Source organism: Salvelinus fontinalis, chromosome 12 (assembly GCF_029448725.1).
Source record: "Salvelinus fontinalis isolate EN_2023a chromosome 12, ASM2944872v1, whole genome shotgun sequence".
NCBI classification, from domain to species: Eukaryota; Metazoa; Chordata; class Actinopteri; order Salmoniformes; family Salmonidae; genus Salvelinus; species Salvelinus fontinalis.
The window spans coordinates 23,710,405-23,735,404 of NC_074676.1; the positions used below are offsets into that span (position 1 = coordinate 23,710,405).

The 25,000-nt window shown below is 45.2% G+C and overlaps 1 protein-coding gene across 13 annotated transcripts in view; it reads left to right on the plus strand.

Annotated features, from left to right (window-relative positions):
• LOC129867013 (FERM domain-containing protein 4A-like) overlaps positions 1 to 25,000 on the plus strand; it is a 228,374-nt gene that overhangs the window by 125,387 nt on the left and 77,987 nt on the right. Inside the window, exon 1 of one of the 13 annotated variants that reach the window (XM_055940104.1) lies at positions 15,669 to 16,286. The exons of 11 other annotated variants lie outside the window; for them this stretch is intronic. In XM_055940104.1, the coding sequence (XP_055796079.1) occupies positions 16,158 to 16,286 (129 nt within the window). In that variant the 5' untranslated portion in view covers positions 15,669 to 16,157. Of the gene's footprint in view, positions 1 to 15,668; positions 16,287 to 25,000 lie in introns of those variants that run through there. One more of the 13 variants, XM_055940112.1, reaches the window with a different exon arrangement.

Genomic DNA, 25,000 nt, shown 5'->3' on the forward strand with positions numbered 1-25,000 from the left:
GGGAGAGGTGATAACAACCTGCTGGTGTAACACATGGAAGAGGTGATAACATCCTGCTGGTGTAACACATGGGAGAGGTGATAACAACCTGCTGGTGTAACACATGGGAGGGGTGATAACAACCTGCTGGTGTAACACATGGGAGAGGTGATAACAACCTGCTGGTGTAACACATGGGAGAGGTGATAACAACCTGCTGGTGTAACACATGGGAGGGGTGATAACTTGTAGTTGTTTTTGTTTTATCACACACAACTACACGTTCTGCTGTCAAGCCTGCCTGGTATATTTTCATAGACATGGCTTGCCAGGTCCGCATGATTTGCTGTAGGAGATTTGGATTGATGAGCCCAGAGACATATTTATGTTTCCGGCCAAGTTTATCTGGTATTAACTAATACACATGGGTTGCCAAGTCTGGTTGGTATGTCCTAGCAGACACAGGTTGCCAAGTATGTTCCTTACACCATAGTAGTCCTGTGTTTCCAAGTCTACCTAGTATGGTGTAATAGTACTTGGTTGCCAAATGTGGCTGGTAGCCCTTTGAATCATGTCTGAGCTGTAGAGCATGTTACTTAATGGTTTGGGGTTATCCCTGCAGTACAGACTGTAGTAGTGGGTTCAGAAGTGAGTTTGAATGTATAGCCTCTCTATAAGATGTTAATCGAAAGGGGATTATGAACCGAAAATCCATCTCAGTAATAGAGCCTTTGTATTAATACATGTAGCTACTGTATCTTGTGTACAGTATGCATTTCAAATGTGTATCTGATTTATCAAACCCTCTCTTCCATAAACACACACACACACACACACACACACACACACACACACACACACACACACACACACACACACACACACACACACACACACACACACAACCTGATTTCTATAGAGCCCCAGCCCTCTGCCATTGATTACCCATGGTCATCATGTCCTCTGTTATGACTCATCAGTCATTGTATTATATCATCACTCCTACTCTCAGACACAAAACTGTGCTATTGATTGTTGGTAAATTGTATGTGGTAGATGTAGTTGGCCTGTCAGGCAGCAGTAGCTACAGTACAGTGACTGTGTGATACATCTGTCAATAGAACAAACCTAACGTCACACTTGCCTAACATGATGTGTGATGACCTTTTCCAGAGATATAGTCCTATACATTTTTAGAAGAAAAGGTGTTATCTAGAACCTAAAAGGGGTCTTCGGCTGTCCCCTTTAAAGAACCCTTTATGTTCCAGGTAGAACATTTTTGATTCCAGAACTCTTTTGGGTCCCAAAAGGGTTCTACCTGGAACTAAAAAGGGTTCTACCTGGAACCAATAGGGTTCTCCTATAGAGACAGGCAGCCTGTTTTCTAAGAGTGTAAGAGCGAGGGAGGAAGATGAGCAGAAGGAGGAATAGGAGGAGGGGTGGGAGAGGAAAGAGTATGAGGGGTGGAAAAAGAGGAATTACAGAAGAAAGAAAGGACAATTAGAAAGAGAAGGGCATGAGAGCGGAGAAGGGGAATGGGGTGAAGAACAGCAGGCTAGTTGTGGTTTGAAAAGAGTGATAGAAGAGAAAGAAAGGAGTGTGAGAGAGAGGAGGAACAAAGTATGACATGGAAAGGAAGAGGAGGGGAAGGAGGGCAAAGCACAAATACACAAATCTATTCCTGCTGGCATTTATCAGAGGCCATTCCTATTTCCTCCCGACAGATAGAATATTTAAGAATACACATCTGAGAGGAGATGCTTTTGATGAAATATAAATAATACACTTCAGGGAAGCAGAAAGCAGGAGGCAGAGTACAAACCTGACTTGGGAGTGTATGTGGTATGATGTGTGATTTAATATGTGTATTTTATTATTGCCCTCTTCCTTTCCAATCCCAGCCTGCAGTGTCTGGCTCGCTCCCTCAGGCAATTCATTATCTTTATACTGATGGGATTCCCCCTGGAAGAATGAACACACACACACGTACTCACAGGCACACACAAACTCGCGTGCACATACATTTACGTACGCACACTCACCACACAAATGCACACACACACACACACACACACACACACACACACACACACACACACACACACACACACACACACACACACACACACACACACACACACACTCAAACACACACTCAAACATACACACACTTGCCAAGGGCTCTCCCAGTAGATGAGTGAGGTCATGTTTCACTAGTGTAGATAGAGTGTAGTAATGGAGAGCAGCAGATGTGCAGCCAGGTTACCTGTGATACAAGTCAGTATTCCATATCCATCCGTCTGAGGACGTCGGGAGAGGATGTGGAAATTGGCTACTAGGCGCAACAGTGAGCGCTGTTACCTTCAAGTAGTTTTTGTTTTTTTCAACCTCTGATTCCAAAGGTTGCCAGTTCGAATCCAGCGATAGAAAGTTGTTTTGATATTTTTGTTTTAAGCATATCCCAAACCTTAACCCTTACCTTAACCATTCAGAGTTAAGTCCTAACCTTCAGATTTCGGCGTTAATGCCTAAACTTAACCTTAAAGATTTGAAGTTGATGCCTAAACTTAACCTTAAAGATTTGAAGTTGATGCCTAAACTTAACCTTAAACACTTCGGAAAACTTCTACATTTGAGAAACATGGATGAACGTCTAATTCTGACGTGAGACTGTGAGAGCTAGTTGAGGTGTGTGTGTGCATCCATGCATGGGTGCGTGTCTGTCTGGCTGAGTGTGTGTGTGTGCTTGTCAGTATAAGACCGTTACAACATGCCAGTGTGATTTTCTAGGTAGATCCACCACCTGCTCCCCACTCCTCGGCTCAGGGGTAGGGCACAGTCTGGTTCCGGTGACAGAAGACAAGTTATATCAATGTCAGTTGAAGACTATATGGACTCCTAGAAGACTATTGTTTGTTTTCTTTTTGTCCTTGCCATGCTCCATGGTGGAATTGTATTTCACTGTTTTCCCTTCCGCCGAAATGGGGGAATGAATTTCTAGAGAGTTCTTAATGCCTCAAGTGTTACCATTGATATGTTTGTTCATGGTTTAGGAGTTGGGACGTGTGGGGGTGTGGCTGAAGGGGAGTGTCGGGTGGGGTGGCTGAGGGTTCCAGACACATAAATACACACATGCAGTTAATGACTGCACCAGGGCTATTTGATATTCTGCCCTTTAAATGGTAACAGTGTAGGTATTCTCTCGGTTAACGGGACACGATAGGGAGGTCATTAAAGTTGAACCCCTCTGCACTCCACTATACCCTTGAGTGGGTGTGTGTGGGTGTGTCACAATCTTTCACCTCTCTACCAAACACATACATGCAAACACACACACACACACACACACACACACACACACACACACACACACACACAAACACACACACACACACACACACACACACACACACACACACACACACTGCTGGCAGTATCAGTGAGCAGGGTCTAAACTGATTTCTATCATCTTAAATAATGGATGAAGAGAGGAGGTCAGGAGAAACAGATATCTCCCTTGTGACACACACACTGACGCTCTATGCTATGTGAAGTTGTGCTCTTTCTGTCTCTGTTTCATTCTCTTTCTGTCTCTTTCTCTCTTTCTATCTCTCTCTATGTTGTTAGTCCAGTTCACCTGAGGTTTCTGAAATCTATTTCATACTTAACACAGAGCAGATGCATGGTGGCCTCAGACACACACAAACCCAGTCAGAAGTAACGCTGGCTTTATCAACAAAGTCAAATCAAATCATCAAATCAAGTTTATTTTATATAGCCCTTCGTACATCAGCTAATATCTCGAAGTGCTGTACAGAAACCCAGCCTAAAACCCCAAACAGCAAGCAATGCAGGTGTAGAAGCACGGTGGCTACGAAAAACTCCCTAGAAAGGCCAAAACATAGGAAGAAACCTAGAGAAGAACCAGGCTATGAGGGGTGGCCAGTCCTCTTCTGGCTGTGCCGGGTGGAGATTATAACAGAACATGGCCAAGATGTTCAAAATGTTCATAAGTGACAAGCATGGTCAAATAGTAATCAGGAATAAATGTCAGTTGGCTTTTAATAGCCGATCATTAAGAGTTGAAAACAGCAGGTCTGGGACAGGTAGGGGTTCCATAACCGAAGGCAGAACAGTTGAAACTGGAATAGCAGCAAGGCCAGGTGGACTGGGGACAGCAAGGAGTCATCATGCCCGGTAGTCCTGACGTATGGTCCTAGGGCTCAGGTCCTCCGAGAGAGAAAAAGAAAGAGAGAAGGAGAGAATTAGAGAGAGCCAAGATTTTCAAAATGTTCATAAATGACAAGCATGGTCAAATAATAATCAGGAATAAATCTCAGTTGGCTTTTCATAGCCGATCATTAAGAGTTGAAAGCAGCAGGTCACACTCCTGGGCCAGACTACACTCAATCATATGACCTACTGAAGAGATAAGTCTTCAGTAAAGACTTAAAGGTTGAGACCGAGTCTGCGTCTCTCACATGGGTAGGCAGACCGTTCCATAAAAATGGAGATCTATAGGAGAAAGCCCTGCCTCCAGCTGTTTGCTTAGAAATTCTAGGGACAATTAGGAGGCCTGCGTCTTGTGACCGTAGCGTACGTGTAGGTATGTACGGCAGGACCAACTCGGAAAGATAGGTAGGAGCAAGCCCATGTAACGCTTTATAGGTTAACAGTAAAACCTTGAAATCAGCCCTTGCCTTAACAGGAAGCCAGTGTAGGGAAGCTAGCACTGGAGTAATATGATCAAATTTCTTGGTTCTAGTCAGGATTCTAGCAGCCGTATTTAGCACTAACTGAAGTTTATTTAGTGCTTTATCCGGGTAGCCGGAAAGTAGAGCATTGCAGTAGTCTAACCTAGAAGTAACAAATGCATGGATTAATTTTTCTGCATCATTTTTGGACAGAAAATTTCAGATTTTTGCAATGTTATGTAGATGGGAAAAAGCTGTCCTTGAAACGGTCCTTCACAGTTTTATTTGAGACGACTTTACAACCATCAAGATTAATTGTCAGATTTAACAGAAGATCTCTTTGTTTCTTGGGACCTAGAACAAGCATCTCTGTTTTGTCTGAGTTTAAAAGTAGAAAGTTTTCAGCCATCCACTTCCTTATGTCTGAAACACAGGCTTCTAGCGAGGGCAATTTTGGGGCTTCACCATGTTTCATTGAAATGTACAGCTGTGTGTCATCCGCATAGCAGTGAAAGTTAACATTATGTTTTCGAATAACATCCCCAAGAGGTAAAATATATAGTGAAAACAATAGTGGTCCTAAAACGGAACCTTGATGAACACCGAAATGTACAGTTGATTTGTCAGAGGACAAACCATTCACAGAGACAAACTGATATCTTTCCGACAGATAAGATCTAAACCAGGCCAGAACTTGTCCGTGTAGACCAATTTGGGTTTCCAGTCTCTCCAAAAGAATGTGGTGATCGATGGTGTCAAAGGCAGCACTAAGGTCTAGTAGCACGAGGACAGATGCAGAGCCTCGGTCTGACGCCATTAAAAGGTAATTTACCACCTTCACAAGTGCAGTCTCAGTGCTATGATGGGGTCTAAAACCAGACTGAAGCATTTCGTATACATGATTTGTCTTCAGGAAGGCAGCGAGTTGCTGCGCAACAGCTTTTTCAAAATTTTTGAGAGGAATGGAAGATTCGATACAGGCTGATAGTTTTTTATATTTTCCGGGTCAAGGTTTGGCTTTTTCAAGAGAGGCTTTATTACTGCCACTTTTAGTGAGTTTGGTACACATCCGGTGGATAGAGAGCCGTGTATTATGTTCAACATAGGAGGGCCAAGCACATGAAGCAGCTCTTTCAGTAGTTTAGTTGGAATAGGATCCAGTATGCAGCTTGAAGGTTTAGAGGCCATGATTATTTTCATCATTGTGTCAAGAGATATAGTACTAAAACACTTAAGTGTCTCTCCCGATCCCAGGCCCTGGCAGAGCTGTGCAGATCCAGAACAGCTAAGCCCTGGAGGAATACGCCGATTTAAAGAGGAGTCCGTAATTTGCTTTCTAATGATCATGATCTTTTCCTCAAAGAAGTTGATGAATTATTACTGCTGAAGTGAAAGCCATCCTCTCTTGGGGAATGCTGCGTTTTAGTTAGCTTTGCAACAGTATCAAAAAGAAATTTGGATTATTCTTGTTTTCCTCAATTAAGTTGGAAAAGTAGGATGATCGAGCAGCAGTGAGGGCTCTTCGATACTGCACGGTACTTTCTTTCCAAGCTAGTCGGAAGACTAACAAAGCCCAGCATTCCTCACTTTAAACCAGAATCTGAGGAATTCCATCAGAGTTAGGGAAGAGTTTTAGTAGAACGCTGCATGATGTGTGTGTGTGTGTGTGTGTGTGTGTGTGTGTGTGTGTGTGTGTGTGTGTGTGTGTGTGTGTGTGTGTGTGTGTGTGTGTGTGTGTGTGTGTGTGTGTGTGTGCCTGCGTGTGTGTGTGTGTCTGCATGTGTGTATGACACAGTTATTTCGGCTTAACTGTTACAGCATTCAAATCAAATCAAATCAAATTGTATTGCTCACATACACATATTTAGCAAATGTTATTGTGGGTTTAGCGAAATGCATGTGTTCCTAGCTCCAACAGTGCAGTACAATCTAACAGTGCAGTAGTATCTAAAAACGATTCACAACTATACACAAATATCTAAAAGTAAAATAATGGATTAAGAAATATATACATATTAGATCGAGCATTGTCGGAGTGGCATTGACTAAAATACATTATAATACACATATGAGATGAGTAAAGCAGTATGTAAACTTTATTAAAGTGACTAATGTTCCATTATTAAAGAGACCAGTGATTCCAGGTCTATGTATATAGGGCAGCAGCCTCTAAGTTGCAGGTTTGCGTAACCGGGTGGAAGCCGGCAAGTGATGACTATTTAACAGTCTGATGGCCTTAAGATATACAATGTTTTTCAGTCTCTCGGTCCCAGCTTTAATAGACCTGTACTGACCTCGCCTTCTAGATGATAGAGGGGTGAACAGGCCGTGGCTCGGGTGGTTGATGTCCTTGATGATCCTTCCTGTGACATCGGGTGCTGTAGGTGTCCTGGAGGGCAGGTAGCCTGCCCCCGGTGATGCGTTGGACAGACCACACCATGCTCTGGAGAGCCCTGCGGTTGCGGGTGGTGCAGTTGCCACACCAGGCGGTGATACAGCCTAACCAACAGTGCAATTTTTAAGTAAAAAATAGGTATTAGGTAAACAACAGATAAGTAAAGAAATAAGAAAAAAACAGTAAAATGACAGTGAAGATAACAGTAGCGAGGCTATATACAGGTGGTACCGGTACAGAGTCAATAAGCGGGGGCACCGGTTAGTCGGGCTAATTGAGGTAAAATGTACATGTAGGTATAGTTAAAGTGACTGTGCATAGATGATAAACAGAGAGTAGCAGCAGTGTAAAAGAGGGGGTTGGCAGGTGGGGGGTGGCGGGACACAATGCAAATAGTCCGGGTAGCCAATGTGCGGGGGCACCGGTTAGTTGGACTAATTGAGGTAATATGTACATGACTGTATAGTTAAAGTAACTGTGCAAAGATGATAAACAGAGAGTAGCAGCAGCTACAAGTTCGCATGCGTGTTAATGTGTCATGAAATATTTGTTGTCAAATTAGTCTATATTCGTAGTGACTCAGCCCGCTCTGACAGCGTGCTCAGGTGCACGTCTCCTATTCTTACTTTTGCATGATATCTGCAAGGCAAACCATGGTGTTTGTGTCTCAAACCTAGAGCTGCACGTTCACTAGCTCAAGGACAATACTGAGTCAGTAAAATCAAATCAAAGTTTATTGGTCGTGTACACAGTTTTGCAGATGTTAGCGCTTGTGCGGCGAAATGCTTATCTTTCTAGATCCAACAGTGCAGCAATATCTAGCAACACAATAACAAGCATGATCTCCAGCTGTGACACACCAGCGTGATTATAACAACCTAGATACTATATTCCTGTTTGCTGAGTTTTTATCTTGCTGGTACTTACCGTTTAGAAGGTTCTTAAGCATAAGCAGTGAGATGGTGCAAATCTGTCCCATTTATGTGGGATTAAGGCCAGTAGATTTCTCCTAATACCTACAGCACATATCTACACTAGAAAGATTGAGCACGGAGCTCAAATTTACACCACTCTTCAAGAATGAAAATGTGTCACAAACTTTGATTTGAAGTAAAGTATCAATATACAATGCATTCGGAAAGTATTCAGACGCCATTACTTTTTCCACATTTTGTTATGTTACAGCCTAATTCTAAAACGTATTTTAGAAATAAAAAATCCTCATCACACACAATACCCCATAATGACAAAGCGGAAACAGGTTTTTAGACATTTTTGTATCACAAATAAATGTAATGTCATAAATGTCAGAAATACCTTACTTACATAATTAGTCAGACTCCTTACTAGGAAACTCAAAATTTAACTCAGGTGCATCCCGTTTCCATTGATCATCCTTGAGATGTTTCTACAACTTGGAGTCCACCTGTGGTAAATTCAATTGATTGGACATGATTTGGAAGGCACACATCTGCCTATATACGGTCCCACAGTTGACAGTGCATGTCAGAGCAAAAATCAAGCCATGAGGTCAAAGGAATTGTCCTTAGAGCTCCGAGACAGGATTGTGTTGAGGCACTGATCCGGGGAAGGGTACCAAAAACGTTCTGCAGCATTGAAGGTCCCCAAGAACACAGTGGCCTCCATCATTCTTAAATTAAATAAATTTGGAACCACCAAGACTCTTCCTAGAGCTGGCCACCCGGCCAAACTGATCAATCGGGGGAGAAGGGCCTTGGTCAGGGAGGTGACTAAGAATCCGATGGTGACTCTGACAGAGCTCCAGAGTTCCTCTGTGGAGATGGCAGAACCTTCCAGAAGGACAACCATCTCTGCAGCACTCCACAAATCAGGCCTTTATGGTAGATGGCCAGACGGAAGCAACGCCTCAGTAAAAGGCACATAACAGCCCACTTGGAGTTTTCCAAAAGGCACCTAAAGGACTCTCAGACCATGAGAAACAAGTTTCTCTGGTCTGATGAAACCAAGATTGAATTATTTGGCATGAATGCCAAGCGTCACGTCTGGAAGAAACTGGCACCATCCGTACGGTGAAGCATGGTGGTGGTGGCAGCATCATGCTGTGGGGATGCTTTTCAGCAGCAGGGACTGAGGGACTAGTCAGGATTGAGGGATAGATGAACGGAGCAAAGTACCAAGAGATCCTTGATGAAAACCTCTTCCAGAGTGCTCTGGACCTCAGACTGGGGCGAAGGATCGCCTTCCAATAAGATAACGACCCTATGCACACAGCCAAGACAACACAGGAGTGGCTTTGTGAAAAGTCTCTGAATGTCCTTGAACCCGACTTAAACCTGATCGAAAATCTCTGGAGAGTCCTGAAAATAGCTCTGCAGCGACGCTCCCCATCGAACCTGACAGAGCTCTGCAGAGAAGAATGGGAGAAACTCCCCAAATACAGGTGTGCCAAGCATGTAGCATTTTTTTTTTTTTCATTAAAACCTTTTTTTGTTTTGTCATTATGTGGTATTATGTGTAGATTGATAAGGGGAAAAATCAATTGAATCCATTTTAGAATAAGGTTGTAACACAACCAAATGTGGAAAAAGTCAAGGGGTCTGAATACTTTCCGAATGTACTGTTAGTATAAGCATTGCGTTTTACAGAGTAGTAGCTGAATCATAAGTGTTCAGTAGTCAGTCTCTCTGATTTAGTAACAGTTATTCTGTAACTGGGTGGGGAGAGGGAAGTTAAGAAAAAGTCTGTGAACTAAAGAAGTAATGGAAGTAATGCAGTTTTGGAAAGCTTTGGGAATAAAGTTATGTAGTAAAATCAGAATAAAGCAGACTTGGCTACAGAAATATCTCTGTGTGTTTGAAGTGCCGGAGTGTGTTTCTGATTTGCAGAACTTAATTAGAAACACATTTCTCTCCCAAATTCACTAACGGGCTGGTGAGTGGAGCACACACACACACACACACACACACGCACGCTCGCTCGCACGCACGCACGCACGCACGCACACACACACACACACACACACACACACACACGTATAACTAACAATGTGGGGACACACAATTCAGTCCCATACAAAATCCTATTTTCCCTAACCCCTAACCCTAACCAATACCCTTACCCTAACCCAAACCTTAATGCTAACCCTAACCTTAACCCGAAAACCTAACCTTAACCCTAATACTAAAGTTTTTTTTTGTATTTTTGTTGTATTTAACCTTTATTCAACTAGGTAAGTCAGTTATGAACAACTTCACACACACACGTGTGCTGGCAGAGACACAGGCAAATGTGCTAGAAGACAGGTCAGGCACACACACACACAAAAACAGATCTCTCCCACAGGTTTTCTACACATTCCTGGCTGCTCTGTGACCCTCCCTGCTCTGTGACCCCCCGACGTCTCACACAAAACACAGGGAACCATATAGGTTCCAGAGCCAGAACTGATGGAGGCTTTCTACATCATTCACAAAGGGAGAGGTGCTTTAGTCTTCCAGTGCACAGTGAGAAACTCACACACACCTATACACATTCATCACTGAGAGAGAGAGAGAGAGAGGGAGAGAGAGAGAGACAGAGAGAAAGAGAGAGAGAGATGATGTTTTCTGAATCTGCGTGTGCGTATATGTGTGTGTAGCCTACCGCAACGCAGAACCAGGGTTAAAGAGTCTCCATCTTGCTTTAATGAACTGTTTATATCACATTCCACCAATATAGCTTACCTGTCACGTTCCTGACCTGTTTTCCTTTGTTTTGTATTCATTTTAGTTGGTCAGGGCGTGAGTTGGGTGGGTTTGTCTATGTTTGTATTTCTATGTGGGGTTTTGTGTTCGGCCTGGTATGATTCTCAATTAGAGACAGGTGTGTATTGTTTGTCTCTAATTGAGAGTCATACAAAGGCAGCCAGGGTTTCACTGGTGTTTTGTGGGTGTTTGTTCCTGTGTCCTCACAGGACAGTTGAAGGTTAGTCACGTTTGTTGTTTTGTAGTTTGTAGTGTCTTGTTTGCTGTTTGTTCATTAAAAGATGGCTTATTTCCCTCAATCCGCATCTTGGTCCTATCCATGCTCCTCCTCGTTAAAGGGGGAGAACAACATTGACTGCCTTTACAGAAACACCCACCACAACAGGACCAAGCGGATTGAGGAGAGAGAGAAAGAACTAAAGCAATGGAGAGAAGAGGAATGGAGTTGGGAGCAAATTTTCAATGGAGAAGGACCCTGGGCTAAGGTGGGAGAGAATCGCCGCTCTCGGGAGGAGAAGAAGGCAGCCACAGCCCAGGAGCGCAGGTATGAGGGTACGCGGCTAGCACGGAAGCCCGAGAGGCTCACCCAAAAATTTCTTGGGGGGGGGCTAAAGGGGAGTGTGGCGAAGCCGGGTTGGATACCTGAGCCAACTCCCCGGGCTTGCCGTGGAGTAAGAGGGCGTCGTACTGGTCAGACACCGTGTTATGCGGTAAAGCGCACGGTGTCCCCAGTACGCGTGCTTAGCCCAGTGCGGGCTATTCCACCTTGCCGCACTGGGAGGGCTAGGTTGGGCATCGAGCCGAGTGCCATGAAGCCGGCCCAACGTATCTGGTCTCCAGTACGTCTCCTCGGGCCGGTGTACATGGCACCAGCCTTACAGGTGGTGTCCCCGGTTCGCCTGCATAGCCCAGTGCGGGCTATTCCACCTCGCCGCACTGGCAGGGCTACGGGGTCCATTCAACCTGGTAAGGTTGGGGAGGCTCGGTGCTCAAGAGCACGTGTCCTCCTTCACGGTCCGGTATATCCGGCGCCACCTTCCCACCCCAGCTCAGTACCACCAGTGCCTACACCACGCACCAGAATTCCAGTGCATCTCCAGAGCCCTGTTCCTCTTCCACGTACTCTCCCTATGGTGCGTGTCTCCAGCCCGGTGCCTCCAGTTCCGGCACCACGCACCAAGCCTCCTGTGCGTCTACAGAGCCCTGGACGCACTGTTCCTTCTCCCCGCACTCGCCCTGAGGTGCGTGCCCTCAGCCCGGTACCTCCAGTTCCGGTACCACGCACCAGGCCTAGAGTGCGCCACGAGAGTCCAGTGTGCCCTGTTCCTGTTCCCCGCACTCGCCCTGAGGTGCGTGCCCTCAGCCCGGTACCTCCGGTTCCGGTACCACGCACCAGGCCTATAGTGCGTCTCAGCCGGCCAGAGTCTGCCGTCTGCCCAGCGGTGCCTGAACGGCCCGTCTGCCCAGCTCCGTCTGAGCCATCTGTCTGCCCAGCTCCGTCTGAGCCATCTGTCTGCCCAGCGCCGTCTGAGCCATCTGTCTGCCCAGCGCCGTCTGAGCCATCTGTCTGCCCAGCGCCGTCTGAGCCATCTGTCTGCCCAGCGCCGTCTGAGCCATCTGTCTGCCCAGCGCCGTCTGAGCCATCTGTCTGCCCAGCGCCGTCTGAGCCATCTGTCTGCCCAGCGCCGTCTGAGCCATCTGTCTGCCCAGCGCCGTCTGAGCCATCTGTCTGCCCAGCGCCATCTGAGTCAGCCGTCTGCCACGAGCCATTAGAGCCGCCCGTCTGTCCCGAGCCAGTAGAGCCGTCCGTCAGTCAGGAGCCGCTAGAGCCGTCCGTCAGTCAGGAGCCGCCAGAGACGCCCGCCAGTCAGGAGCCGCCAGAGACGCCCGCCAGTCAGGAGCCGCCAGAGACGCCCGCCAGTCAGGAGCTGCCAGAGACGCCCGCCAGTCAGGAGCTGCCAGAGACGCCCGCCAGTCAGGAGCTGCCAGAGACGCCCGCCAGTCAGGAGCTGCCAGAGACGCCCGCCAGTCAGGAGCTGCCAGAGACGCCCGCCAGTCAGGAGCTGCCAGAGACGCCCGCCAGTCAGGAGCTGCCAGAGACGCCCGCCAGTCAGGAGCTGCCCTACAGTCCGGAGCTGCCCTACAGTCCGGAGCTGCCCTACAGTCCGGAGCTGCCCTACAGTCCGGAGCTGCCCTACAGTCCGGAGCTGCCACTCAGCCCGGACCTGCCGGAGTCCCTCAGCCAGGACCTGCCGGAGTCCCTCAGCCAGGACCTGCCGCCCCTTATCCCGGTGCTGCCCCTTGTCCCGGTGCTGCCCCTTGTCCCGGTGCTGCCCCTTGTCCCGGTGCTGCCCCTTGTCCCGGTGCTGCCCCTTGTCCCGGTGCTGCCCCTTGTCCCGGTGCTGCCCCTTGTCCCGGTGCTGCCCCTTGTCCCGGTGCTGCCCCTTGTCCCGGTGCTGCCCCTTCATTTAGGTGGGGTTAGTGGGAGGGTGGTCATTGGGAGGGGGATAAAGAAGCGGGGATTGATTATGGTGGGGTGGGGACCTCGTCCACCGCCAGAGCCGCCACCGTGGACAGACGCCCACCCAGACCCTCCCCTAGACTTTGTGCTGGTGCGCCCGGAGTTCGCACCTTAAGGGGGGGGTTCTGTCACGTTCCTGACCTGTTTTCCTTTGTTTTGTATTCATTTTAGTTGGTCAGGGCGTGAGTTGGGTGGGTTTGTCTATGTTTGTATTTCTATGTGGGGTTTTGTGTTCGGCCTGGTATGATTCTCAATTAGAGACAGGTGTGTATTGTTTGTCTCTAATTGAGAGTCATACAAAGGCAGCCAGGGTTTCACTGGTGTTTTGTGGGTGTTTGTTCCTGTGTCCTCACAGGACAGTTGAAGGTTAGTCACGTTTGTTGTTTTGTAGTTTGTAGTGTCTTGTTTGCTGTTTGTTCATTAAAAGATGGCTTATTTCCCTCAATCCGCATCTTGGTCCTATCCATGCTCCTCCTCGTTAAAGGGGGAGAACAACATTGACTGCCTTTACATTACCTCTAACCCAGACCCCTAACCCCATCTCCTCCCACACTAACACCACCACGCCACCTCTACCCTACAACTCACCATATCCCCATTATTTTTACTGTCATTCTCACCATGTTTCTTGTTGTCACACAGTTGTCTGTTATTTTTCTACCCCATTATCCCTCGTTCTCTTTCTTCCTCTCTTCATTTTCACCCATTACAGCAGGTCCAGTGCATCATGGGTTCCACCAATTCAAACGTTCAGTTTTTCCCTCTCCTCCTCCTTACCCCTTAACCTCTAATTTTCCTTATTTGCCCCTGTCCCTAACTCTTTTCCTGTCTTCCCTTTCTCCCCTCATATCCCCCACTCTCCTTTACCCTCCTTTCCCCCCCCTCCCTCCCTCCCTCCCTCCCTCCCTCCTCAACTGGAGAAGTTGGACAGGCTAGTTTCCGATGTCTGGAACAGGCCAAAAATACCCAGAAACACAGAAACCTAAAAGAAAAAGGATAGACTTATTTCATTTCTCTTCCTCTCTGCAGTACAACACTGAACCATAGTTCCCATATTCTGCTAACTGAAATCTGGGATTTTAACACACCATGTGGACACTGATGGTTTGAATGAGACAATGCTATTCTAGTGAGGATGCTCTTTATAATGTTACTATCATGGTGCCAAACTGGATGTTAAAATGATTTGACACAGACATCATTCAAACCAGTGGGTAACTAAGACAGTATGATCCCACGGCATAGATCATGTTATTACAGACCTATAGTCACTCAGGTTCAACCATCCTATATGATAGCTCCTGTGTCTCTATGAGGACAGCTATATGGTATAGCCACGGTCTAGTGACTGATCTGGGTAAGCAAGAAGAAAGTTGCACATACTATGGCTCCAACTGTCATGCCACCAGCATATGACACGGCCACCCACTGGCAGATCAGCAGACACACAGACATGGACAAAATAGTCAATATTAATAAGCCTATGTGCATTTTATTCTAATGTATTTTCTGAGACCTTATGTGAGACTGAATAACTGTAAAGCTGATCAATGCAGTAGTTCTGACGGTTTCTCCAACTGTAGCCGACAGTGAACACAGTGGCCAAATGTAGGTCGTTCAGAATGAGATGCCGTTCAACGGCTGGAGTTTGAACCACAAGGCAGCATCCATAGCCAAATCAAACAAAAGAGCGAGCTAGGAGAACTGAAACAAGCAAGAAAAGTGTGAGGGAGGGGGGGGGGGGGGGGGGGGGTGAGAGAGAGGGAGGAAGGGAGAGAGGGGGGAGGAGAGAGAGAGTAGCGAGAGAGTGAAAACAGTAGCAGCATCCTCTCCTGAATTGAGGATATCATAAACATTTCTGATTGTACTGAGAGAGAGACAAACAAATAAAAAGAAAAGCAAAGTCTTCTCATGCTTTGTCGATTTCAAAAAAGCTTTTGACTCAATTTGGAATGAGGGCCTGCTGTATAAACTGATGGAAAGCAGTGTTGGGGGACCTATGATATTGTAAAATCAATGTACGCAAACAGTAAGTGTGCCTGATAGTTGTTGTCTTTTTGTTTCATTCGCTTTGTAGATTGTTGTTGTTATTGTTCTTTTGTGTGTGTTTTTTTCCACTTGCATCGGCAATGTAAACACATGTTCCCCATGACAATAAAGCCCTTTGAAATTAATTGAGAGTGAGACCTTTCCCAGATGAATTTTGGCTCCTGGTGCGCAGAGCAAGATGTCTATTTGTAGGTCGTTCCTCGGCTGTTCCTAGTGGGCTACACACACACACACACACACACACAGTCGTCTGCAATGTATTATGACTGAGAGCTGCAGAAAGAAAATTTCCCCTTTACTCTCTCCCCGCCCCCACAGCCAGCCCCCATTATTATCATGTTTTCGAACTAGCAGCGTTGATGACAGAGCAGGCTAGAGGGAGAGGAAAAGAAAGGAAAATAGTGTGGATTAATTGACTCGCACAGGCAGTTTGCGATGATTTGATTCCGTCAGTCCCCTCTGTCTTTCGTCTTTGGTACAGTCTCCCTCTCTGCATGTTCATTGCGTTGGTGTTTCTGCTGGGCGCCGGCGTCTCAAGGGAGAGGGGGGGAGGGAGGGGGGTGCTCGGTTGGTCTGAATAGCCGGGAAGAAGCCCTCTGTTTCGGTGGGAGGATGAACCATTGAACGGTGCAGCGCTGCTGGTTGGAAGCGGGCCAGGGTCGCTGTGTGTGGGAGAGAGCTCGTTCAGAAGGAGATGGGATGTCTTGGCTCGGTTGTCAACCCGGATTAACGGAAAACGGGGATAGGGTTGCAACGCTTCTCCTGTGTGAGTCGCACCGGTCACTCACTATTGCATGGATGCTGATGGCGTTCTAGGCCGGGGAACAAGGATTTATTGCATCGTTTATTGGGATTATTTCAGGCTCGACAAATCTAAAAGTCCGTGTGGAATTGTGTTTGAGCGAACCAGACATTCTCCAAAGGTAAATGTTCGTCTTTCTGCTGTTGGCCTATCGACCCATGTCAAAAACGTCGGCCACTTTCATTATGCGACCGTGTGTATTGCATGTGGAACATGGTCCATTTGTAGTTTATCCCGAAATGCGGGTTTGTGTTTTGAATATATCGCTGGATAGGCTACAATCGAAAAGCCTAGCTAAAATAGAAATAGCATGGTTAGCCAACTATCAGAAAACCAGCAATAATTTCTACCCGGTCTACCGATGTGACTAGAGGCAGTTATCATCTGTAGCCTGCAGAGGATGCGTTCAAATTTGCCTTGCAATGGGTCAAAAATGTCGGCGAGTGAATCATTCTGATTGTGTAGAGCTAGGCTGCAGCTTGTTTACGGATTCAAACTCACAATCATGCTTCCGTCTCTGAACTAGCATCGTGTCTGTTTCCACCATGGAAATAGGGAATATTTTGTGATGTGTTATTACAGTGTTATTGTGCGCGTGGACGGACATAGCCTGGCTGCGTACCAAATTGCAGATATTGTGTTTCCAGTTTAGGGCCACAATGATACAATGTTTCAAGAACTGTGTTTCAACTCGTGCTTTAGCCTAATAGGGATACAATGTAAGATTTCAAACCTGTCAGCTACATTCACAGATTGTGGATAGTTATTGTCATGACTAGACAGCCCATGCCAATGTAGACTGGAGAGTAAATGACTTTAGTGTTATGGAAATATCCGGTTTTAAGCATTGGTCTTGTGTTCCTAGTAGATTTGATGTGACTGCTGTCTCATGATGTTTCAGTGCATTTAATGGAAGGTGATCTGGTGAGATTGATAGTCTAGTCTACGAATTAGCTAACATTTACATTTTAGTCATTTATCAGACACTTATCCAGAGTAGTAATTACATACATTTTTCATACATCTTTGTACTAGAAATCTATTTTTGGTAACATGCACACCCATTCAGTGTAGCAAGTGTCAAAACTTTGTCACATGTTGTAGCCTTTTTGAACTTTCTTTTTTAAAATATCATTGAATATTGTGTGGATTTAGTGACCTTGTCCTCCTTGGATTGGGTTACCTAAACAGCAGAGCCAGTGATTTGTAACCGTGCCTGTTATTGAGGTGTTCTTCTCCCTTAGTGCCTCAAGCAAAGCCTCCTCATTCTCTGGTGTACTTTAGTATAACAGAGAGAGAATATGCTGCCGCCTGTATGTAGATAAGACAGTCGGTGTGTGTGTGTGTGTGTGTGTGTGTGTGTGTGTGTGTGTGTGTGTGTGTGTGTGTGTGTGTGTGTGTGTGTGTGTGTGTGTGTGTGTGTGTGTGTGTGTGTGTGTGTGTGTGTGTGTGTGTGTGTGTGTGTGTGTGTGTGTGTGTGTGTGCTACAGCCTTATCTGTGTCTACATTTCAAGTCTAGGGGGTCAGCGGATGTCTGGCCAGTGATCTCTATAATAATCCACCTCTGGTCCATACAGGGAGATCTTGCACAGGCAGCATGGACTGACTGGTGTTAGGAAATCTTGGGAATGCAGAGGAGGCATTTGGGGAGAATATTCACAGACCAGACTATAGCTGACTGGCAGCTCATTTACAACTACGTTCTGAAACTGTGGGAGAACTAAACTCCAGGACCTGGGGAGTGGCCTGTAGTGCTGCATAGTGCACATGTCACAGCAAGCTAAATGAGTGCAACACATAACAAAAGCCACAGACCACGGGTTGAGACACTGTATTAGAGTGGTACAGTACCAGTTGAATGTTTGGACACACCTACTCATTCAAGGGTTTTTCTTTATTTTTACTATTTACTACATTGTAGAATAATAGTGAAGACATCAACTCTATGAAATAACACATATGGAATCATGTAGTAACCAAATAAGTTTTAAACAAATCTAAATACAGCTTTGCACATTCTTGGCATTATCTCAACTAGCTTCATTAGGTAGTCACCTGGAATGCATTTCAGTTAACAGGTGTGCCTTATTAAAAGTAAATTTATTGGGTTTTCTTTCTTTCTTAATGCGTTTAAGACAATCAATTGTGTTGTGACAAGGTAGGGGTGGTATACAGAAGATGGCCTTATTTGGTAAAATAAGAAGTCCATATTATGGCAAGAACAGCTCAAATAAGCAAAGAGAAACGACAGTCCATTACTTTAAGACATGAAGGTCAGTCAATGCAGAAAATATCAAGAACTTTGAAAGTTTCTTCAAGTGCACTCACAAAAACCATCAAGCACTATGATGAAACAGGCTCTCATGAGGACTGCCACAGGAAAGGAAGATCCAGAGTTACCTTGAATGAGTAGGTGTGTCCAAACTTTTGACTGGTACTGTATTTCTAATAGAGGTAATACTACCTAATAATAAGGTTATTCTACTACTAGGCGAGTGGAGAATAGCAGTAGAAGAGGTGGAGGTTGTTTGAGTGCAGGTGCAGCCACTTTAAACCTTAAACCACAGAGAGGGAGGGACAACAAACCCCATCAAAGGAACCTGGACTAAAGGCGCACACACACACACACACACACACACACACACACACACACACACACACACACACACACACACACACACACACACACACACACTGGCAGCAGCCTCAGGCAGAGCTCAGCTCACACAGGAGTGGGTGTTGAAACAATCCTGAACTATCGCTCTCTTCTTCTCTCGATTCGATTCAAAGGGCTTTATTGGCGTTGGAAACAATTAAATTCAAAGGGCTTTATTGGCATGGGAAACAATTAAATTCAAAGGGCTTTATTGGCATGGGAAACAATTCAATTCAATGGGCTTTATTGGCATGGGATTCAATTCAAAGAGCTTTATTGGCATGGGAAACAATTAAATTCAAAGGGCTTTATTGGCATGGGAAACAATTCAATTCAAAGAGCTTTATTGGCATGGGATACAATTCAATTCAAAGAGCTTTATTGGCATGGGAAACAATTCAATTTGAATGGCTTTATTGGCATGGGATTCAATTCAATTCAAAGAGCTTTATTGGCATGGGAAACAATTCAATTCAAAGGGCTTTATTGGCATGGGAAACAATTCAATTCAAATGGCTTCATTGGCATGGGATACAATTCAATTCAGAGAGCTTTATTGGCATGGGAAACAATTCAATTCAAAGGGCTTAATTGGCAAGGGAAACATACAGTTGAAGTCGGAAGTTTACATACACCTTATCCAAATACATTTAAACTCAGTTTTTCACAATTCCTGACATTTAATCCTAGTAAGAAATCCCTGTCTTAGGTCAGTTAGGATCACCACTTTATTTTAAGAATGTGAAATGTCAGAATAATAGTAAAGATAATGATTTATTTCAGCTTTTACTTATTTCATCACATTCCCAGTGGGTCAGAAATTTCATAAAATCAATTAGTATTTGGCAGCATTGCCTTTAAATTGTTTAACTTGTGTCAAACGTTTCGGGTAAACTTCCACAAGCTTCCCACAATAAGTTGGGTGAATTTTGTCCCATTCCTCTTGACAGAGCTGGTGTAACTGAGTCAGGTTTGTAGGCCTCCTTGTTCGCACACACTTTTTCAGTTTTTCTATAGGATTAAGGTCAGGGGTTTGTGATGGCAGCTCCAAAACCTTGACTTTGTTGTCCTTGACTGTTGACCCCCACAACATGATGCTGCCACCCCCGTGCTTCACGGTTGGGATGGTGTTCTTCGGCTTGCAAGCATCCCTGTTTTTCCTCCAAACAAAACGATGGTCATTATGGCCAAACAGTTCTCTTTCTGTTTCATCAGACCAGAGGATATTTCTCCAAAAAGTACAATCTTTGTCCCCATGTGCAGTTGCAAACCGTAGTCCGGCTTTTTTTATGGGGGTTTTGGAGCAGTGGCTTCTTCTTTGCTGAGCGGCCTTTCAGGTCATGTTGATATAAGACTCGTTTTACTGTGGATATAGATACTTTTGTACCGGTTTCCTCCAGCATCTTCACAAGGTCCTTTGCTGTTGTTCTGGGATTGATTTGCACTTTTCGCACCAAAGTACGTTTATCTCTATGAGACAGAACGCGTCTCCTTCCTGAGCGGTATGACGGCTGCGTTGTCCCATGGTGTTTATACTTGCGTACTATTCATTGTACAGATGAAAGTGGTACCTTCAGGCGTTTGGAAATTGCTCCCAAGGATGAACCAGACTTGTGAAGGTCGACAATTTTTTTCCCTGAGGTCTTGGCTGTTTTCTTTTGATTTTCCCATGATGTCAAGCAAAGATGCACTGAGTTTGAAGTTAGGCCTTGAAATACATCCACAGGTACACCTCCAATTGACTCAAATTATGTCAATTAGCCTATCAGAAGCTTCTAAAGCCATGACATAATTTTCTGGAATTTTCCAAGCTGTTTAAAGGCACAGTCAACTTCTTGTATGTAAACTTCTGACCCACTGGAATTGTGATACAGTGAAATAATCTGTCTGTAAACAATTGTTAGAAAAATGACTTGTGTCATGAAAAAAGTAGATGTCCTAACCGACTTGCCAAAACTATAGTTTGTTCACAAGAAATTTGGTTGAAAAACAAGTTTTAATGACTCCAACATGTATGTATATGTGTATGTAAACTTCCGTCTTCAACTGTATGTTTACATTGCCAAAGCAAGTGAAATAGATAATAAACAAAAGTGAAATAAACAATCAAAATTAACATATGTTTATATTACCAAAGCAACCCTCTCTCTCTGTTAAATGTTTTATTTCAATTCAAAGGGCATTGTTGACATAGGAAACATATGTTTACATTGCCAAAGCAAATGGAATAGACAATAAACAGAAGGGAAATAAACAACAGAATGATTAGTGAACATTACACTCACAAAAGGTTTAAAGGAATGTAGACATTTCCCTCTTGCTCTCTCTCTCTGTCTGTCACGGTCTCTATTTCTGTCCTCAGCCCGCTGCCAATTCTCACATCCATCTTCTCACCCTGCTGCTATAGTGGACCACATGGTGAGGTTTACCCACTACCCACACAAAGTCACAGGAACCTGTGGTGATCCTAAGTTATAAGAGGTGTACCAGCAGAGCTATGCCAGGGGGATGACTCAGGGTGTTTGTCAATATGAGATGGCTGACTGTCCACCTGCCTTCTGCTCTCTCTCTCGCTCTCTTAATTCAAAGGGTTTTACTGGCATGGGAAACTTATGTTTACATTGCCAAAGCAAGTGAAATAGATAATAAACAAACAATTAAAGTAAACATCACACTCACAAAAGTTCCAAAGGAATAGAGACATTTCAAATGTCATATTATGGCTGTATACAGTGTTGTAATGATGTGTGTCTCTCTCTCGCTCTGGGTGAAATAGGGTTCACACAGCTAAAATAAATTCATAAGCCTGCTAACCAATTGAAAAACCAATGACTTCACATGGCAATCCCATGATACTTCCCAGTGTGTGTGTTTCAAGTTGTATTTGTCACATGCACAAGTAGAGTGAAATACTGTGTGTGTGTTAGCCCCACCCTGGCCCTGGCCAGGACTGTTTCCATGGTTATGTTATATGTTTACGCCTTAGTCTGTCGCTCTGTTACTGTAACGTGTTACTGTGTCTGAAGGGGGTGCTGGAGGTGTGGGGGTGTTTTAGAGATGGGGAGCGATAGACATTAGTGTGTGTGTGTGGGTGTGTGTGTGTGTTTTAGAGATGGGTAGCGATAGACATTAATGTGTGTGTGTGTGTTTTAGAGATGGGTAGCGATAGACATTAGTGTGTGTGTGTGTGTTTTAGAGATGGGTAGGGATAGACATTAATGTGTGTGTGTGTGTGTGTTTTAGAGATGGGTAGCGATAGACATTAGTGTGTGTGTGTGTATGTGTGTGTCTGACGTGACATGTTTCAGTTTCAAGTTTTTATGTCACATGCACAGTGAAAGTACAGTGAAATGCTCAAAACCCAACAATGGCATTCAATAACAATATATTACTAGAAAAAAACAGAGAAATAAGAATAGGAAATATGAAATACACAAAGTAAGTATGCATACTACATACAGGAAATATTTAAGTCACATGCAATACCATATTTACATGTACAGGGATATTGGAGTGTTGGAGGTAGATACTGTATGTATAGAGGTAAGGGGACAGGGATACTAGAGTGATGGAGGTAGATATGTGTAGGGGTAAGGGGACAGGGATACTGGAGTGATGGAGGTAGATATGTGTAGGGGTAATGGGACAGGGATACTGGAGTGATGGAGGTAGATATGTATAGAGGTAAGGGGACAGGGATACTGGAGTGATGGAGGTAGATATGTATAGGGGACAGGGATACTGGAGTGATGGAGGTAGATATGTATAGGGGACAGGGATACTGGAGTGATGGAGGTAGATATGTATAGAGTTAAGGGGACAGGGATACTGGAGTGATGGAGGTAGATATGTATAGAGGTAAGGGGACAGGGATACTGGAGTGATGGAGGTAGATATGTATAGAGGTAATGGGACAGGGATACTGGAGTGATGGAGGTAGATATGTATAGAGGTAAGGGGACAGGGATACTGGAGTGATGGAGGTAGATATGTAAAGGGGACAGGGATACTGGAGTGATGGAGGTAGATATGTATAGGGGACAGGGATACTGGAGTGATGGAGGTAGATATGTATAGAGTTAAGGGGACAGGGATACTGGAGTGATGGAGGTAGATATGTATAGGGGTAAGGGGAAAGGGATACTGGAGTGATGGAGATAGATATGTATAGGGGTAATGGGACAGGGATACTGGAGTGATGGAGGTAGATATGTATAGGGTTTAAGGGTACAGGGATACTGGAGTGATGGAGGTAGATATGTATAGAGGTAAGGGGACAGGGATACTGGAGTGATGGAGGTAGATATGTATAGAGGTAAGGGGACAGGGATACTGGAGTGATGGAGGTAGATATGTATAGAGTTAAGGGGACAGGGATACTGGAGTGATGGAGGTAGATATGTATAGGGGTAAGGGGACAGGGATACTGGAGTGATGGAGGTAGATATGTATAGGGGTAATGGGACAGGGATACTGGAGTGATGGAGGTAGATATGTATAGGGGTAATGGGACAGGGATACTGGAGTGATGGAGGTAGATATGTATAGGGGTAATGGGACAGGGATACTGGAGTGATGGAGGTAGATATGTATAGGTGACAGGGATACTGGAGTGATGGAGGTAGATATGTATAGGGGTAATGGGACAGGGATACTGGAGTGATGGAGGTAGATATGTATAGGGGACAGGGATACTGGAGTGATGGAGGTAGATATGTATAGGGGACAGGGATACTGGAGTGATGGAGGTAGATATGTATAGGGGTATTCGGTATACCGGCACTGTTCGCTGCTCTGGCACCCCAATGGTGGAACAAACTCCCTCACGACGCCAGGTCAGCGGAGTCAATCACCACCTTCCTGAGACACCTGAAACACCACCTCTTTAAGGAATACCTAGGATAGGATAAAGTAATCCTTCTAACCCCCCCCCCCCCCTTAAAAGAGGTAGATGCACTATTGTAAAGTGGTTGTTCCACTGGATATCATAAGGTGAATGCACCAATTTGTAAGTCGCTCTGGATAAGAGCGTCTGCTAAATGACTTAAATGTAATGTAAATGTAATAGGGGTAATGGGACAGGGATACTGGAGTGATGGAGGTAGATATGTATAGAGGTAAGGTGACAGGGATACTGGAGTGATGGAGGTAGATATGTATAGGGGTAAGGTGACAGGGATACTGGAGTGATGGAGGTAGATATGTATAGGGGTAATGGGACAGGGATACTGGAGTGATGGAGGTAGATATGTATAGGGGTAATGGGACAGGGATACTGGAGTGATGGAGGTAGATATGTATAGGGGACAGGGATACTGGAGTGATGGAGGTAGATATGTATAGGTGACAGGGATACTGGAGTGATGGAGGTAGATATGTATAGGGGTAATGGGACAGGGATACTGGAGTGATGGAGGTAGATATGTATAGGGGACAGGGATACTGGAGTGATGGAGGTAGATATGTATAGAGTTAAGGGGACAGGGATACTGGAGTGATGGAGGTAGATATGTATAGGGGTAAGGTGACAGGGATACTGGAGTGATGGAGGTAGATATGTATAGAGTTAAGGGGACAGGGATACTGGAGTGATGGAGGTAGATATGTATAGGGGTAAGGGGACAGGGATACTGGAGTGATGGAGGTAGATATGTATAGGGGTAATGGGACAGGGATACTGGAGTGATGGAGGTAGATATGTATAGGGGTAATGGGACTAGGCAACAGGATATAAGATAAGTGGCCCTGTGAGTGTGTGTTGGAGTGACAGTGTGTGTGAGTGTGTGTTGGAGTGACAGTGTGTGTGAGTGTGTGTTGGAGTGACAGTGTGTGTGAGTGTGTGTTGGAGTGACAGTGTGTGTGAGTGTGTGTTGGAGTGACAGTGTGTGTGAGTGTGTGTTGGAGTGACAGTGTGTGTGAGTGTGTGTTGGAGTGACAGTGTGTGTGAGTGTGTGTTGGAGTGACAGTGTGTGTGAGTGTGTGTTGGAGTGACAGTGTGTGTGAGTGTGTGTTGGAGTGACAGTGTGTGTGAGTGTGTGTTGGAGTGACAGTGTGTGTGAGTGTGTGTTGGAGTGACAGTGTGTGTGAGTGTGTGTTGGAGTGACAGTGTGTGTGAGTGTGTGTTGGAGTGACAGTGTGTGTGAGTGTGTGTTGGAGTGACAGTGTGTGTGAGTGTGTGT